General features: G+C 51.9%; 1 protein-coding gene across 7 annotated transcripts in view; it reads left to right on the top strand.

Moving 5' to 3' along the window:
• The first annotated feature begins 7,755 nt into the window (after positions 1–7,755).
• The window catches only part of DLG3 (discs large MAGUK scaffold protein 3), a 53,858-nt gene continuing 43,460 nt past the window's right edge, over positions 7,756–18,153 (top strand). For 2 of the 7 annotated variants that reach the window (XM_070784561.1, XM_070784560.1), the window contains exons 1-9: positions 7,757–8,440; positions 11,751–11,801; positions 12,450–12,574; positions 12,778–12,947; positions 13,244–13,380; positions 13,733–13,877; positions 14,480–14,639; positions 16,224–16,380; positions 16,793–16,895. In XM_070784561.1, the coding sequence (XP_070640662.1) occupies positions 8,084–8,440; positions 11,751–11,801; positions 12,450–12,574; positions 12,778–12,947; positions 13,244–13,380; positions 13,733–13,877; positions 14,480–14,639; positions 16,224–16,380; positions 16,793–16,895 (1,405 nt within the window). In that variant the 5' untranslated portion in view covers positions 7,757–8,083. Of the gene's footprint in view, positions 8,441–11,750; positions 11,802–12,449; positions 12,575–12,777; positions 12,948–13,243; positions 13,381–13,732; positions 13,878–14,479; positions 14,640–15,164; positions 15,346–16,223; positions 16,381–16,792; positions 16,896–17,681; positions 17,830–18,153 lie in introns of those variants that run through there. The other 5 variants (XM_070784562.1, XM_070784559.1, XM_070784558.1 and 2 more) reach the window with 5 other exon arrangements.

Below are 18,153 nucleotides of genomic sequence, written 5' to 3'. Positions count from 1 at the left end.
TTGTCAGTTCAGTTCAGTCACTCAGTCGTGTCTGACTCTTTGCAACCCATAGACTGCAGCACGCTAGGCCTCTCTGTCCATCACCAACTCCCAGAGTTTACTCAAACTCATGTCCATTGAGTTGGTGATGCCATCCAACCATCTCATCCTCTGTCATCCCCTCCTCCTCCCGCCTTCAATCTTTCCCAGCATCAGGGTCTTTTCAAATGAGGCAACTCTTTGTATCAGGTGGCCAAAGTACTGGAGTTTCAGCTTCAGCATCAGACCTTCCAATGAATATTCAGGACTGATTTACTTTAGGATGGACTGGTTGGATCTCCATGCAGTCCAAGGGACTCTCAAGAATCTTCTCCAATAACACACTTCAAAAGCATCAATTCTTCAGTGCTCAGTTTTCTTTATAGCCCAACTCTCACATCCATACATGACTACTGGAAAAACCATAGCTTTGACTAGGTGGACCTTTGTTGGCAGAGTAATGTCTCTGCTTTTTAATATGCTGTCTAGCTCGGTTATAACTTTTCTGCCAAGGAGCAAGCGTCTTTTAATTTCATGGCTTCAGTCACCATCTGCAGTGATTTTGGAGCCCCCAAAAATAAAGTATCTCACCATTTCCACTGTTTCCCCATCTATTTGCCATGAAGTGATGGGACCAGATGCCATGATCTTAGTTTTCTGAATGCTGAGTTTTAAGCCAACTTTTTCACTCTCCTCTTTCACTTTCATCAGGCAGCCCATTTGCCTAACAATCTCAATCGCCTGCAGGGGCAGTTGTTTTCCACCTGTAGGGGGCGCCTGTCTCCCTGAGGTCTCAGGCTGGAGGTCTAGCAGTTGGGAGGGGGTTCCAAGTGTCAAAGCATCTCAGGGTTGCTGACCTGTTCCCAGGGTTGCCAATCATGTCCAGTCTGAGCATCAGGGAGCCTATTAGAGCGGGGAGAAGCTCACTATGAATGTAAATGGGCTTTACTCATATTCATTAAAAGTGAAAATGTGAAGGGGGGCAGTCAATGGAGATCAGGCATGAGGAAGGCAGTTTAACCCTCTTCATTCACTCCAGGCTTAGCAATTTTTCTCCTGAGCTACTTTTTGGATGTAAGAAGAGTCTAGCACTCTATAGTATTGACAAACTGCTGAGCATATAAAAGACTTTAAGGTCCTGAGTTACCAGAGTAGCCTAGACTTGGTCATGAATAATAATTAACCCTAATCCACTGTGTACTAGGTAAAGTGCTCAATGTTTTACATTTAATCCCCACAAAACCCCTATGATTGTTTCCATTTCACAGATAAACTGAAGCTCAAGAGGTAATGTGAAAAGTGAAAGTGAAGTCGCGTCTGACTCTTTGTGACCCCATGGACACCAGGCTTCTCCATCCATGGGATTTTCTAGGCAAGAGTACTGGAGTGGGTTGCCATTTCCTTCTCCAGAGAATCTTCCCGACCCAGGGATCAAACCCAGGTCTCCCGCATTGTAGACAGATGCTTTACCATCTGAGCCACCAGGGAAGTCAAGAGGTAAAGTGATGGCTAAAGTCACACAACTAGTGACTGGATTAGGTGTGATTGAGCAACCACTGTGTGCCAGGGGCTAAGAATACAGAAAACCAGACAAATACAGAGGTAGAATATTCCATAAAACAACTGAGTTGTACTTTTCTCTGCCTAATGAACACCTAGTCACCCTTCAGGACCAAACTAAAAATGTCATCTCTTATGACACTTTTCATAAGCCCCTCATCACCCACAAATAGAGTTGATAACTTGCTTTCTTATATACCCTCTGAAATAGCACTTTTTGCAGTTACTGTAATGACCTGCTTCTGTATTTCCTTTTCTCCAGCTTTGAGCATCCCAGTGACAAGGCCTGTTTACTATTTATCACCACTGGGATATCTGATAGACGTCTCAAACTCAAATGTCTAAATCTGGACACCTGATCTTTTTCCCCAAAATGACCTCTTCCTTAAAGTGGTACTCATCTCAGTCGATGACAATTTCACCTTCCCAGTTGCTCTGGCCAAAAAATCTTGGCCAGATAAGGCCACACCTCATAATCAATCTGTCAGCAAATCCTGTTGACTTTCTCCTCAAAATACATGTAGAATCCAATCACTTCTTATCACCTCCAGTGCTACATCCTGGTCATAACCACCATCACCTTTCCTTTGGATCACTTCAGTAAGCCTCCTGACTGGTCTCACTGATTCACCTTTGTCCCCTGTGACCCATTCTCAGAAGCCAGAGTGATGTTGCTAAACACAAGTCAGATCATGTCAGTTCTCTGCACAAAATTCTCCAATGGCTCTCCATCTCAGAATAAAGCCAAAGTCCTTCAGTGTCCTACAGACTGTATACAGTCTGGTCTTCTTCGAAATCTCTGATCTTATTTGCTAGTACCCGCCCCACCCCACCCCCCACTCTGCTCCAGCTACTTGGTTCTCCTTGCTGTTCCTTGAACAAGCCAGATGCAGTCCTTATCTAGCACCCTTGCTAGGTATACACTTCTGCATGACTTTCTTCCTCACCTCCCTCAAATCTTTGTTCAAATATCATTTTCTCAGTAGTGCCTACCTTGAAAACCTATTTAAGATTGCCTCTATTTTAATGTCCAGTTTACAGCAATACAGGGTATAGAGGAACAAGATAAATGACACCATGAGGGGAAAAAAAAAAAACAAGCAAATCCAGAAGTAGGATATTCTACAAAACAACTAACTTGTACTTTTCAAAAAGCCGATGTCATTAATTAAAAAAAAAAAAAAAAAGATGGGGGGAGTTCCCTGGTGATACAGTGGCTAAGACTTCTAGTTCCCAATGCAGGGGGCCTGGGTTTGATTCCTGCTCAAGAAACTATATCCCACATGCCAGAACTAAAGAAGAGTTTGCATGCTGCAACTAAAAAAGATGCCGCATGTCTCAACTGAGACCCAGTGCAGCCAAAATAAATAAATACTTTTTTTTAAAAAAAGATGGGAGACTTCTAGTTCTGGACTCAGCTGGAGTAGACATACTTCTCCCTATTTCTCCCAATAAGGACGCTAAAACTCTGCATGTGATATGTAAAAACAAGCATAGGAAGACTCTAAAAGAGGGAGAAAAGGGCAGTTTTGACTAAGTGAGCTCCCTGGGTTTTCTTGTTGCCTAATATCCCAGACTGTAGGCTGGAGAAGCCAGCCTGGAAGTGCCAGGAGACACAGACAACAAAAAAGCCTCAGTAAAAGCCTGCTCTCTTTAGCCCAAAGACTAGCAAGTGGGCAGCTTAGTTGGACAACACAAAACTCTTAGACAATAACCACTCTCCTGCAACCACACATTACAGAAAAATAAAAACAAAAAACTGCAGCTCCACCCACTCCAGCCAGCAAAGACCCAAGTGGAAACCAAGACTTTCCCTCTTGCCAGACTCCCCAGGCTCCCTGGGGTGGTGTCTAAGTAGGGAGTCTGGACTTCCATCCCCACAGGTTAACCTGCGTGGCATCAGAGTATCAGAGGAAGGCCTAGTGGAGAGTCAAGACTTTTGCTGCTGCCCTGCTCCTCCTCCCCTCCCCACCCAGTCCTCTATCATCTTCACCCCCACCTGCACCCCTACCTGTGGTGAGTGGAAGCTACCTGGGAGCAGGAAGGAGGCCCTTCAACCCTTCCCCAGCCAGGGAGGTGTCAGTGGAGGCCTTGTGGGGGGCTGGAACTCCCACACCTGCCCAGCAGTAAAGACGAACCCCTCCTTGGGTGTCAACCAATGTTAAGTGGGGAACAACTTGAACCTCTACCCCCTCCTGGCAGTAGCCAGGCAATGGACCCTTCCACTGATGGCAACAGTGTCAGAAAATGCCTATCCAAAACAAGAGGTTTAAGTAGGACCTAGAATCTGATAACATAATATCCAAAAATGTCTATGATGCAATGGAAATTCACTCACCATACTAGGAACCAGGAGACCCTCACCATGAATAAGAACTAAACAACAGATGCCAACACCAAGATGACAGAGAGCTTTCAATGATCTGAGAATGAGTCTAAAGGAGCCAACATTAGGGAAAAAATGCTTCAGTGAGCAATTACAAATAGGTTGGAAACAAATGAAAAAGATGGAAAGTCTTAGCAGAGAAACAGATATGATGGAGTATCAGACAGAAATTTTAGAATGGAAGAATATAATAACCAAACCAAAAAACTGAGGAGATGGGCTCATCAGCAGGATGGAGAAGACAAGAAAAAAATCAGTGAACTGGAAGATAGAACATTAGAAATTGCCCGATCTGAATAACACTGGGAAAATAGACTTAAAAAAAAAAAAAAACAATGATCAGAGCCTCAGAGACATGTGGGACTATAACAAAAGACCTAACATTCATGTCATCAGGGAGTCCCAGAAGAAGAGAAAGAGAGTGGGGCCAAACAAGTCCTCAAGAAACGATGGCTGAAAATTCCCCCAATCTGGCAAAAGACATAAACCTACAGATTCAAGAAGCTGAACAAATCCCAAACAGGATAAAGAAATCCATGCCAAGACATATTATAATCAAACTTTTAAAACCCAGACCAAGAGAAAGTCTTGAAAGCAGTAAGAGAGAAACACCACTTTATCAACAGGGGGAAAACAATTCAAGAATCAGTGATTTCTCACCAGAAACCATGGTGACCAGAGGAAGTGGCACAACATATTTCAAGTGTTAAAAGAACTGCCAAGCCTGGATGCTATATTTAGTGAAAATATCCTTCAGAAATGAGGGAGAAATCAAGATATCCTTAGAAAAAGGAAAGCTATGAGAACGTGACACTAGCAGACTTGCCCTAAAAGAGTGGTTAAAGGCAGTGCATAAAAGAGAAAGGAAATGATAAAAGAAGAACTCTTGGAACATCGGGAAGGAAGAAGGAATAGAATGAATAAAAACATAAGTACAACAGACTTTCCTTCTTCTCTTGAATTGTCTAAATAATGTCTGATGGTTGAAGCAATAGGTATAGTATCATCTGACGTGGAGCTCAATATATGTAGAGGAAATATTAAAGACAACCATAGTGGAAATGAGACAGGGTTGCTGCTGCTGCTGCTGCTGCGAAGTCGCTTCAGTCGTGTCCGACTCTGTGCAACCCCATAGACGGCAGCCCACTAGGCTCCCCCGTCCCTGGGATTCTCCAGGCAAGAACACTGGAGTGGGTTGCCATTTCCTTCTCCAATGCATGAAAGTGAAAAGTGAAAGTGAAGTCACTCAGTTGTGTCCGACTCTTAGTGACCCCATGGACTGCAGCCCACCAGGCTCCTCCGTCCGTGGGATTTTCCAGGCAAGAGTACTGGAGTGGGGTGCCATTGCCTTCTCCGATGAGACAGGGTAAAGAGACCTAAATAGAGTTAAGTTTTTTTACACTTTCCTCAATCTTTTAAACTGATGACACCAATAGGTCTTTGTGGTGACAAAATAGTTTTGTATCTTGACTGCAACGGTTGTTATAGGAATCTCTACATGTGGTAAAATGGTATAGAACTATACACACATTGTACCAATGTCAATTTCCTGGTTTTGATATTGTACTATAATTATGTAAGATGCCATCATTGAGTAAAACTGGGTTAAGGGTACACAGGCCCCCTCTGTACTATCTATGCAATTTCCTTGTAAATCTATAATTATTTCAAAATAAAAATTTTTCTGTTAAGATTGGGGCTATTCTAGTGGCTAAAGACACAAATGCAATGTGACAGCTGTGATTAGAGTCTGATGTTAAAAAATATAAAAGACAAGTTTGGAGAAACTTGAATATAGCCTGGACATTGTTGTTGTTCAGTCACTAAGTCATGTCCAACTCTTTGAGACCCCATGTAGCATGCCAGAGACTGGACATTAGATGATATTAAATAATTGTAATTTTCTTACATGTCATATTCATATTATTGGAGAATGTCTTTATCCTCACCCAGTGAATGCTGAAATATTTAGAGGAGGTGTGTAATGAAATCTGTAACTTACATTTGAATGATTCAGAAAAAAATGTAGGTCGATTGATAGAGCAAATATAACAAGACATTGCCAGTTGTTGGCTCTATGAGGAAGATATATAGGAGTTCATTGTACTATTCCTTCAGCATTTCTGTATGTTTGTAAAATTTCATTTTAAAAAAAGCTAAAGAGGATATGTGAAAGATGTATATGTGATAAAGCAAGTATAGTAAAATCTAGGTGGCAATTTGCTGATCCCTATAAAATTCTTTCAGTTTTTTGGTATGTTTGAAAATTTTCCTTTTAAAATGTAGGGGTAAAAAACTTGAAGAAAAAATGATCACAACCTCATATCCTTCCCTAGTACTCCCAACCCCTCTTTTTTTGCTCTTTTTCTTTTTTCCCACAGCATTTATCACCACATATAGTAGTATATACTTCACTTATTTATTGTACTAATTTTTGTCTGTGTCCTATCACTAGAATGTAAGCTCCCCAAGGGCAAGGATTTATTGTGTGTGTGTGTTTTTTTCCTGTTTGCTGCTACGTCCTTAAATCCTAGAACAGTGTCTGGCACATAGCACATGCTCAGAGAATATTTGTTGAATTAAGAAAAAATTTCTGTAGCCCTAGGGCCTACGTCAAGGCCTTGCACAGAGTAGGTGTGCAACAAATGATCATTGATCTGAGATCTGCAGAAGTTAGAATAGACCTGTTGTACTTGAGCGGTTCTGAGTGTGGACTTGAGTCAAATGGCTAGGATTCCGTCACTTCCACCTGTGTAACCTAGCTGCATTAACATCCCTGAGCCTCAATTTCTCATTGGTATAAGTCAGATAATAATAGTAGCACTTTGGTAGGGGTTTTGTTTGCATGTAAAGTGCTTAGGACTTTGTAAAGACTCAATAACTGGTAGCTAATGACAAAACAAGAACAGCAAAATGACAAGTTTTCCCAGCATGTCATCCTTCTTCCATCCACCAACAGGCTGAGCCTAGAGAGGTTAAGAAGATGTCCTTGGACAAGTATTCCCAACTTCTTTTCTAGACCCTCAGGTTTCTTTCATTTTAGACCTCTTCTTTCCTTTCCTCCTGCCCTGGACTTTCTTTACTCTCTTGGCATCCTGAAGTGCTTTCCTCCATGATAACCATGCAGGAGTGGAGTGGAGGAGACAGGAATCTGTGCACCAGGGACAAAAGCTTAGAGCTTTCCTCTCCTCCTGTTCTAGGTGTGAGTCCCTCATTGGTGATAGAAGCAGGTCAAGTGTTAGGTTGTAGTCATTTCAGGGCCTAGAGATTGAGAGAACAATAGTCCTGAGGAAGAGGTACTGGCAAGAGAATAGCCTCCTAAGCTGTCCTCTTCCTTGGTCCCGTTAGGAGAGAGCACCTCCCTCACCCTGCTCTAACATCCCTTCGATCGGTTCTGCCGCCTCAAGTCTTTACTTCTGGTGGCCCCAGCTCAGAGCAAGGCCGGGGACCCATTGAGCATCTCTTTGCAACTCCCTCTTGGTAGTAGGGTGGGGTGGGGTGGAGTGGGCGGAGGACAGGCTGAGATTGGAGATGAAAAGGGATGAAATTGAGAGCTGAGCTCACCCGTGGCCTAAGTCCCCTGTCTCTGACCTAGGGTCAGCCCTACCCCGGATATTTGGGGAGCTGGGGCTGAGCCTGGGAGCGCCACTGCCTCTGTTGCTTTAAGGAGCCGCTGTTTAGCATTCCTGCCGCTGCCGCTGCCGCTGCCTGATTCTGTACGCTGATTGGCTGGAATCAACTGAGACCCGAGCCAGGGAGAGATGCTCTTGACTCCACTCAGATCCATCCTGGGGACCAGTGCAGGAGCAGTCCTCGCAGCACCCAGCTTCTGCCCAGGCTCCCGCTTCTTCTTTGCCGCTGGGCCTCGGCCCAGGAGCCACGACGGGCGACACGGAGCCGCCAGTGCTGGAGGGGGAGCCGTGGGTGCGGGGCAGCGTGGGGGCAGAGGCCCCGGGACGCCCGCCCGGCCCCAGGCCCCGCTCCGCTCGGGCGCCCCAACGGGTGCCCCCCCCTTCCTGGTCCGAGCAGTGTGAGTGTGCTCGGGAGCCCGGCGGTGGCAGCGGCGGCGGCGTGGAAACCGGCGTGGGCTGGGGGGTCCGAGCCGCGGGGGGCAGTGCCATGCACAAGCACCAGCACTGCTGTAAGTGCCCCGAGTGCTACGAGGTGACCCGCCTGGCCGCCCTGCGGCGCCTCGAGCCTCCCAGCTACGGGGACTGGCAAGTACCCGACCCCTACGGGCCAGGTGGGGGCAATGGAGCCAGTGCCGGTTATGGGGGCTACAGCTCGCAGACCCTGCCCTCGCAAGCGGGGGCCACCCCCACCCCCCGCACCAAGGCCAAGCTCATCCCCACGGGCCGGGATGTGGGACCAGTGCCCCCTAAGCCAGTCCCGGGCAAGAGCACCCCCAAACTCAACGGCAGCAGCCCCAGCTGGTGGCCGGAGTGCACCTGTACAGGCCGGGATTGGTATGAGCAGGTATGGGCGCGGGGGGGGGGGGGGTGCGGAGGGGCGGGGGCGCGGGGAGATCGGAGGGGGGGCAACTCAGAGGGGCTGCGGAGTGGGGGGCCTAGAGGCCTGGAGTGCAGCAGGGGTTCCTGGGGCTCCAAGCCAGCAGACCCTGAGCCCCAGCACTGCAGCTGGCCCAAGAGAGATGGTTGGAAATGTGTGCTTCTCTGTGTGTGTCTGTTTGGGGGTCTCCATTTGGAGGGGATTGGGAGGAGCTGTGTGTCAGGAGGTGAAGGTATGGCGGAGGGGCACATTTTCCTGTGTGGGGGGATTGGGTTCTTCTCGGTATGGGGGTTGAGCAGTGTCTCTGTCTGACAGGGGGCGGGAGGTTCTGCGGGGGCTGTGTGTGGTGTGTGTCTCCACAGGAGGGGAGGAGGGGGCATGGTGCTCTGCGTAGCAGGGACATGTGTGTGTGTGTATGTATGTTGAGGTGTGTAGAGAAAGGCAGTGGAGCGCCTGTGAATCTATGTTGAGGAGCCATGTGCCCAGCTCGCCAAGCTTCATCCCCTGATGCCATGAGCCCCTCTCCATCCCTTTGTGTGTGAATGTGCACATGGACATGTGGAGATGTCTCTCTGAATGTGGAGATGTCTCTGTAGATGAAGCTGCAGGTTTAGCTGTGTTCGCCCGTATGTGTGTGTGGCCACATGTATATGTGTGTGAGCATGTGGCTGCAAGTGTGTGCATGTGTGTGCCTCTATGTGTGTGTGTGCCTGTGCGGTGTCCCTGGTGAGAGGCGCTTGACAGGCAAGGGAGGGAGGGGGAGGAGGCAAGAGACACGTCCCAAGCAAGGCTGAGAGGCTGCTGAGAAGGATGGACTCTTTTGTCCAAGCAGCTCTGAAGTGTGTGTGTGCTGAGGGGGGAGCTGAAGCAATCCTCCTCGCTCCAGAACAGGCATGGTGCCTGGAGCCAGGCAAGGGGCAGCTGCTTTGGTTCAGGGACTGGTCCTGGTGGGGCATGTCCCCCTGGGGTACCCCTAGATGTGGGAAAACTTAGCCCCCAGCCCTGACTTGGCACAGCTTGGGAACCCCTGGGTGCTGGGCACAACTCCGGTTTCTACTCCCAGCCTAAACTGCCAGCTTAGAAAATGGAAGGAGCATCTGTGGGAGAAGCAGCAAAATGGAGGCTGGGCCGGCAGAGCCAGGTCCCTGGCATGCATGGCGGAAGGCCTGTCTGGTTATTCAGCTCTGCAGCCCCCAGTGTAGGGAGAAGGGAGGAGGAGGCTTTGCTGGGGAGGGCAGGTACTGGCTGCCCCAAGCTGGTGACCGTTCTGGCCACCTCTGTTCCCCTCTGGGGATCGGATGTGCTCTCACTCAGAAGGAAGCATGGGGACTTCCTGGGGAAAGAAGTCCTCAGTTCTGCCTGTTCACACCGACTGTTTCCTGTGTTCCTTGCCTTGGCCCCTTGCCCTCTCCAGCGGGTTCCCCTCTCTCCTTTCCCCCTCCACCCTGGGGACCTGCCCTTGTAAACACTCTCTTGTACTTGTCTGGCTCAACTGGGAGATAAATGCCAGTCCCAAGGCTAGGTGGGCCAGTTGGTCAAGGTTTCTTTGCCAGGACTGATCCCTGGATGGCTCTTAGCCCTGGGAATGGGTTCCTTGAGGGGGACAATGCGAGACTGGAGCACGGAAGCCAGGAGCTGCTGGGTCTTGCTGGAGCTGGGCTTGAAGCATGGCTCTCACATGTGGGCACACATGGTATACCAGATGCATAAAAGAGCTGCATGGAGATTCTTTTGCCTGTGTGTCTGTTGCATGGTACTTCAGGCAGCTGTGTTATTTCGGGGCTCTTAAGAGCCATCAGTTATTCCTCCTGGGATCAGGGACAAGAGCAAGGCTGCAGCAAGAAGCTTCCCACCAGCTCCTAGGGCTGCAGGGCAAAAAGTCCTGGGGCCAGGCTCAGGAAAGGTGGAGGCATGATTAGCCAGTCCTGTCCTCCTCTGCTTTTCAAAGCCAGAGCTGTGGGGTGAAGGCAGAAGCGGGGAAGCAGAGCACGGCATGCAGAGGAATTGTTACCCTGGGTCTGCAGCTTCCCTCTTCAGAGGAGGGGATCAGGGGTCAGGAAAGAGGCCTCACAGCCAAAGATGGGAGGAAAGGCACCAGGTTCTTTGGGGAGAGAGGCAAGAGGGCTCCTCCATTCGTGGGGATGAGAACGAGAGCCAGGGAGCAGGTGCTACTTGTCTGTCCAGAATCACATTTTCACTTGACAGTGGCCACAAGTTTGTCACGCATGGGAGGCTATTTCTGTGGGTTGGTCAAACCAACCCTGTGTTTCCATCCTCTTCCCTTGCTTCTCCTCCCATGACTACTGCATGTTGAAGGCCATGGACTCTGCTGCCAGTTAGTCCGTGGGTCACCAGCTTCTTCCTAATGGGGAACCTTGTCCACTCTGCTCCTGTTCCACCCTTGGCTTTGCCCTGACTCTTGACCGGATCCCTTTCTGCTGAGAAACACAAAGGGTTTGGGATCAAAAGCCCCTGGATAGAAAATGGATTAAGACTTTGACTCCTTCTGCCCACTGGAGGAATTGGGTTCTTGGGGACACAGAAGGAGAAACAGAATGAAGATTCATGAGGTACTCTGAGGGGGCAGCTTTTCTTTTTGCCCATGAGCTTTAATGGGCAAGGCGATTGGCCAGAACATCAATGGCCTCGGCAAGCTTGCGTTACTCAAAAGAGCACCTGGAGATCCAGGTTCTAGCCCTTGTTCTGCCACTAACTCGCAATATGCCCTTAGGCACAACCTGTGTCCTCCTTGGTCCTCAGTGTCACTGTCTGTCACATGGGAGAGGTTGAACAAGATGGTGACTGCTGCCTTTCCAGCTCTGACATGGTGGAAGTCTGTGATCCCCAAGTCGGGGAGACCTGTTGTTCAGAGAGGAGCAGGTTCCCATCCAGGCACGGATGCTGTGTGCGGCATGGCTTGCCCACCATGGTCCATTTCTGCCATTCCCCTCAGGCCAGCCTTGCACCCCTCCTAGTGCACCCTGAGGCCCCGGAGCCCAGCCTCTTGGTGAGTGCACCACTGACTGGCTCAGTCCCAGACAATTGGTCTGGGCTAAGTGAGCAGCTGGATTTGGCCTGATGTGGCTGGAAGCAAGGAGAGGGGAGCCTCCTCAGGGTCAGCCTGCCCCATCTATGGCCAAGAGGTGTCCCAGGGTCAATTTGGGCTTCCCTACTCTGCAGGGAGTAGGGAGACAAGCAGGTTGATCAGCAGGCAGATGGTTGGCATGGGGAGGGTTAGGCAGGAGGCACTTAGGGTCCTGCCTGTGTCTTTCCCCAGGTGAATGGCAGCGATGGCATGTTCAAGTATGAGGAGATAGTCCTTGAGCGGGTGAGTCTGGCAGTGGGGCAGGATGAAATGGGAGGAGAGGGTTAGAACCAGGTGGGGGGTTCCTGAACCTTGGTCTCAAGACTCATGGGGACCTGCACTGAGAGGATGGGGAAACGGCCCTCAGAGGCTGCATCACTACATCAATTAACCAACCGACTGTGTGTGCTAAGTGGCTTCAGTCATGTCCGATTCTGTGTGACCCTATGAACCATAGCCCACCAGGCTTCTCTGTCCACGGGATTCTCCAGGCAAGAATACTGGAGTGGGTTGCCATGCCCTTCTCCAGGGGATCTTCCCAACCCAGGGATCGAACCCAGATCTCTTATGTCTCCTGAATTGGCAGGCGGGTTCTTTACCTCTAGTGCCACCTGGGAAGCCTAATCAACTCACTAACAAATATTAATTGACCTTGCTTGCTGAGGCCTGGGGAATTGGGGAGGGGATGGCTTCGCTGAGGCCTCCATGCCAGAATGGTCAGCAGAGGGTGGGAATCTGCCAGATTTGTGACGAATGTGCCCCAGCCTGCCATGGCCCCTTCTGAGGCCTGAAGAAGCTGCTCTGGGGAGGGGCAGGGGTAGATGGGGCCCCAGAAACCCTCCCTTATACCTTCTGTTTGAGCAGACCATGCCTCTCCACTTCCTTCTGCAGGGAAATTCTGGCCTGGGCTTCAGCATTGCAGGTGGCATTGACAACCCCCATGTCCCCGATGACCCTGGAATCTTTATTACCAAGATTATCCCTGGTGGAGCAGCTGCCATGGATGGGAGGCTGGGGTGAGGTGGTCTAGAAGCAGGGCCAGGGGTTGCAGGGACAGAATGGAGGTGAGGGGGGGAGGAGGGCTGCCTGACAGGATGACCCTTCCATGAGATCTGAGAGGGGGAGGGGGGATGAGGGGAGGAGAGAGAAAGAGGAGGAGGTGGGAGGGAGGGTGGAGGGGCGGTGGCAGACTGTCATGCCTCTTGGGCTTCCCCCGCAGGGTGAATGACTGTGTGCTGCGGGTGAATGAAGTGGACGTGTCAGAGGTGGTGCACAGCCGGGCCGTGGAGGCACTGAAGGAGGCTGGCCCTGTGGTGCGGTTGGTGGTACGGAGGCGACAGCCTCCACCAGAGACCATCATGGAGGTCAATCTGCTCAAAGGGCCCAAAGGTGCGGCCCTCTAGGTTCCCGTGCTCTGGCCAGAGGCCCCTGGTTGGCCCTATAGGAAGTGGAAGGGAATCCCCTCACCCCCTGCCTACCTCCCCAGTTCAGCTCACAGTCTTCTTTCTTGACCTCACATCTCACCCTTACTGACCACGGGATGACAGCCTAGCGTTTGGGATCCCTGGGGAAAGCTCCTATGGGTCTGGTGGCTTGGCTGAGCATGGGGGACTGGGGTTGGGCTTAACTGAGCACTCTAACTTCTCCTTGTATCACTCTCCCACTCCTTGCTGGCTTCCTCCCAGGCCTCGGTTTCAGCATTGCTGGGGGGATTGGCAACCAGCACATCCCAGGAGACAATAGCATCTACATCACCAAGATCATTGAGGGGGGTGCTGCTCAGAAGGATGGACGCCTACAGATCGGGGATCGGCTGCTGGCGGTGAGACAGCCTTCCTAGGGATGCCCAAATGGCGGGGTGGGGAGGTGGAGCTTTAGCAGCCTCTCCCTCCCCCTGAACCTCACTCCGGGACTAGGCATTATGGGGAATTTCAAGAGCATCATCTGAGGTGTGTGTCCCCAGATAGCAAGCCCCTAGTCCTCTTCATGGCTGGAACTTCCTCACCTGCCCACTGCTACCCTCTGCTTCTCTCTGCTCCTCACAGCACTGTACTTGGGCCTCTTTCAGACAGAGCACCATTGAATTTCACTGAAAGAGTACCCCCCCCTCTCCAGGGTTCCCTGGGGAGGTCCTCCCTTCTTCTCCCCAGTGCTAGCCCTAAGACCTCTTCCAGGTGAACAACACCAATCTGCAGGATGTGAGGCATGAGGAAGCTGTGGCCTCACTGAAGAACACGTCTGATATGGTCTATCTGAAGGTGGCCAAGCCAGGCAGCCTCCACCTCAACGACATGTACGCACCCCCCGACTATGCCAGCAGTACGTACCCGCCTGTCCTGTCCGTGGCCTGAAGCCCTACCCCCTGGTTTCTGGAGGGGAAGAAGTTAATACTCCTTGTTAAGAGAGAGAGAAGGGGGGCAGAAAATAAGCCCAGTGCTGGGGAGAGCTGAGTGCAAATCCCAGCTGTGTCCCTTCTTCCTGGATGCCCTTGGAAAAGTCCCTTTCACCTGTCTTTAGTTTCCTCTCTGGCAAAAAGGAGCTAGTGATATATGTGCTGCCCTCCTCTTAGGAGTGCTGCAAGGATCAAATGAGATCATGGACGAGAAAGCCCTTGGAAAACTGTATTAGGCTATAGAGATGTGAGGGGTTATTATTAGTCACACCTCTAGTCATGCTTTTCTTTGTAGACTGCCTTGACTTTAGCTCTTTCTAAGACTCACAGGAGTGAGCTCAGGATTCAGAAAGGGACTGTGGAGGAGGAACCCTAGGGGGTGGAGTAGGGAGGAGAGGCCTGAGGAATCAGCATCCCTTGGTCTGGTTTTTTTGCATCTGAGGGAGTGGGGGCAGCCCGTGGTGGAGGGTGGAGGAGGCTACCACTGGGGAGTGGTCCGGCAACTTCTCTCTCCCTTTCTCCATTCCAGCTTTTACTGCCTTGGCTGACAACCACATAAGCCATAACTCCAGCCTGGGTTATCTCGGGGCTGTGGAGAGCAAGGTCAGCTACCCTGCTCCTCCTCAGGTTCCCCCCGCCCGCTACTCTCCTATCCCCAGGCACATGCTGGCTGAAGAGGACTTCACCAGGTAATACCCCCACCCCCACCTCTTCATCCTATCTAGGGATGGGGAGGAGAGGAATCCTTTCTCGTTGGCCACGGGCCTTCTTGTAGTATGGCAAAGAAGAGGATAAAGCCCTCCTCGCTCCTGTCTTTGGGGTCTGAGGCCCCCTCTCAAGCCCTTGGGACTCTATGGAGGGACAGAGGTGGCTGCAGGAACAAGTTCTACCATCAGGGGGAGCGCCAAGTGTGTGGCCCCTTTTCGAAAGTGTGGAGAAAGGGTAGGATGGAGTGTTTAGGGGGTCGAGGGGGTGGAGGTTGCGGGGTTTCTTGCCCTGTGACGGTTGCAGCGCCCTCTGTTGCAACCATTCCACGTTAGAGAAGAGAGCAGTCCGGCTGCTGGGGCTGGCGGGCCAGGTGGCCTCGCAGGGAATCCGCCCCGCCCCACTCTCGCGGCTGCCACGGAACTGGCCACCTTCGCCGAACTGGTCGGGCCGGCAGGGGTTCCGGGGGACAGGTTTCTGCGGGGTGGGGCCTGGGAGGCTGCCGTGGAGCCGGAAGGGTAGGCTGACGGAGCTGGGGGGGAGAGCTGGAGGAGCCATGGAGAGGACACGCAAGTTCTCAGGCTCCGGCTTGGCCCTGGGCTTGGGCTCAGCTTCGGCCTCTGCCTGGAGGAGGGCTTCACAGAGGTGGGCCTGGCCGCTCCGCTCCCTGCGGCCTGGAGGGGATACCAGGTAGGAGGAGAGGAGGGCATCCGGGTCTCAGGGAGGGAGCCCCGCACTGAGGCTGGGAACAAGAGAGGGAGAGCCTCAGACCTGGGGTTCCTCTGATGAGAGATGCTTAAAGTGAAGAGTGAGCCGGGCAAGTGTGCCGGGTTTGGTTGTGTGATTACACAGGAGCTGCTGCTGCTCTCATCTGATGACGCTGTGACCATTTACAGAGGGGTTCTTTAGACATGATTAGTTGGCGTTTTCACGTGCTCGGCTCCTCTCTTTGGTTAGGCTCCTAAGCTCCTTTTGGGGACCTGGGATTTCTTTATCTCTGTCTCCCACATAACCCAGCAAAGGTACATAGTGGTAGCTGGTGACTAAATCTGTTGTTGGAGAAAGTAGGAGGGGTCATAGCTGGTGGGTGGATTTTTGGGACTGCGGAGGAGACTGTGTAAAGTAAGTACGCAGTTTGTGGGTGGTGAGTGCAGTCAACCCCAGGGCCATTCCACAGCCCCTAACTGATTCCCCTTCTTGTGGCCCAGGGTCCACCACACCAGTTGGTAGGATGGGAGAATCTGGGGAGGAAGAGGACCAGTGAGTGGGCTCTGTGATATGGTCGCTAGAGCCCAGGATAGGGGTTTGTTGACCTGAGAGAGTCAGGGACTGCCCACTGGGAAGTTCACTCCAAGCCCTCAGGAAGCAGGGAGGAAGAACAACTGAAACTTGGCACCTGGCAGCAAACAGCGGCCAAGCAGGTTTCGGGAGAGAAAGGGAGCAACAGAGTATCATACCTAGGGACCTAAGTCCTTCTACAGACATGTGGGCCTTGTTCCAGGCTAGCCCTCACAGGGATGACAATTTATACCTACTTTGTCCTGACTCTTCCACTCTTCTCCCACCAGGGAGCCCCGCAAGATCATCCTGCACAAGGGCTCCACAGGCCTGGGCTTCAACATCGTTGGGGGTGAGGATGGAGAAGGCATTTTTGTCTCCTTCATCCTGGCAGGAGGCCCAGCTGACCTGAGTGGGGAGCTGCGCAGGGGAGACCGGATCTTATCGGTGAGGAAACAAAGGCAAGGTGGGAGGACGGGAGCTGGGCCACTCTAAAAGGGAGGAGGGAAGACCTCCCTTTCTCCAAGGAATGTTTTTTGAAGTGGGGGAAGGCTAAGAGCTGGAGAAAACATATTCTCTTTATAGATATCCTTAGTGAGGGACAGAGACCAGACTTGTACTTAAAGAAGAAATGCATATCACTTGGCTCTGAACCCTGGTTGACATTTGACCCCCACAAAGATAATTATTACACTAGAGGTGTAATCTTTAGGTTTCATCATAATAGGCAGGGATGGGCTACTGATAAAGGCATCTGAGTAGACTTAGGGATGGGTTACCCATCTCCCTCTCCTAACTGCTACAACAGAGAACTCCTTTCTTCCTTTTGAGGTGGCTCACAACACCTCTCTTTGGACAGGTCAATGGTGTGAACCTGAGGAATGCAACTCACGAGCAGGCTGCAGCTGCTCTGAAACGGGCTGGCCAGTCAGTCACCATTGTGGCCCAGTACAGACCTGAAGGTAGGAGAGGGAAGGCGGAACAAGATGATTTGGGAAGATTAGACCTATTATTCATTGCTGGCTTTTGCCATCATAGGTAACAAAGCCACTTGACTAGTTCTCTTCTACCCTCACACAGTAACCCCTTCCTCTCCCCTTTTCTGGGTGGGTTGGAAGCGTCTATTAAGACTGTGCTCAGAGCCTTGTGATTAGGGCTGCAGTGCAGCTGAAGGCCAGTAGTGGGCAGCAGCCTACGGGAGGAAGCACAGAGATTGGGGCGACTGGAAAAAGGGGAGAGGGAAGTGGGGGCAGAGGCGAAGAACATAACTGTACCCTGGAACAGGCGAGTAACTCTTGGTTAGAAGGACCCAAGGGAGAAGAGTACCAACTTCTCAAGAGAGCTTGGACCAGCCTCTGTGACCCCCACTTCTCCCCTTATCAGGGTGACCGTGAAACACTCATAACCCCCCTGAAAAGGTGATGCTAGGTTCTCCGGATTGGGACTTGGAAGTAGACATCCCCCTCCCCCTACGGGGGTTCTTCTTTGTGTTCTCTTGGAGCGTGTCCCCCGGCCTGGGCGAGTGGGCGGGGCCAGTTATGCAAATGAAGATGTTTGATTGGCTGGGGCCAGCCAAGGTCCAGGTGCCGAGGTGAGCTGCGGGATGGCGCGCCCGAGCCAGCCCGCCGGCGGGGTGGCCATTGGCCGGCCGAGCGCGGCCTTCAGCCTCACGCCCCGCCCCCTGACCCAGGCGGAGGGCGGCGGGCGCCCCTCCTCCCCCCCCCTCGCGCGCCTCAGGCGTCTCCTCCTCCTTTCTCTCCCCTCCCCCCTCCTCCTCTTCTTCCCCTCCTCCCGCGCGGGCCCCGCTTTGTGTCCGTGGTCTCCCGCGCGGGACGGAGGGGCCGGCGGGAGCTGGCGCTTTCTCAGCACTAGACCTGGACTCTGACCCGGCGCCAGGTGAGGTGGGGCGGACAGGGGTCAGGCCCCCTCACAGTCCCCCCTAGCCTCTCTACGGTTCTGTTCTCAGACTCTTTTCCCACACTGTGCCCCCAACTCTGCGCTCTCCTGGAATCCCTGGGCCGCGTGTCCACAGCTCCGCGCGGCGCGGGGCTTTGGAGCCCCTCCTGAGGGCCCCTCTCCGCCCCACGGAGCGCCTCGCGCGGCTGAGCGTTCGCGCCACTGAGTCCCTGCGGGTCTCTTAACCTCTTGGCCATCACCTCTCCCTACCCACGAACTCTGCCCTTTCTAACCCGGGGCCTCTGTTCGCCTCCTAACCTCCTT

Source organism: Bos indicus, chromosome X (genome assembly GCF_029378745.1).
Source record: "Bos indicus isolate NIAB-ARS_2022 breed Sahiwal x Tharparkar chromosome X, NIAB-ARS_B.indTharparkar_mat_pri_1.0, whole genome shotgun sequence".
NCBI classification, from domain to species: domain Eukaryota; kingdom Metazoa; phylum Chordata; class Mammalia; order Artiodactyla; family Bovidae; genus Bos; species Bos indicus.
This window is presented reverse-complemented; position numbering and strand designations above follow the sequence as displayed.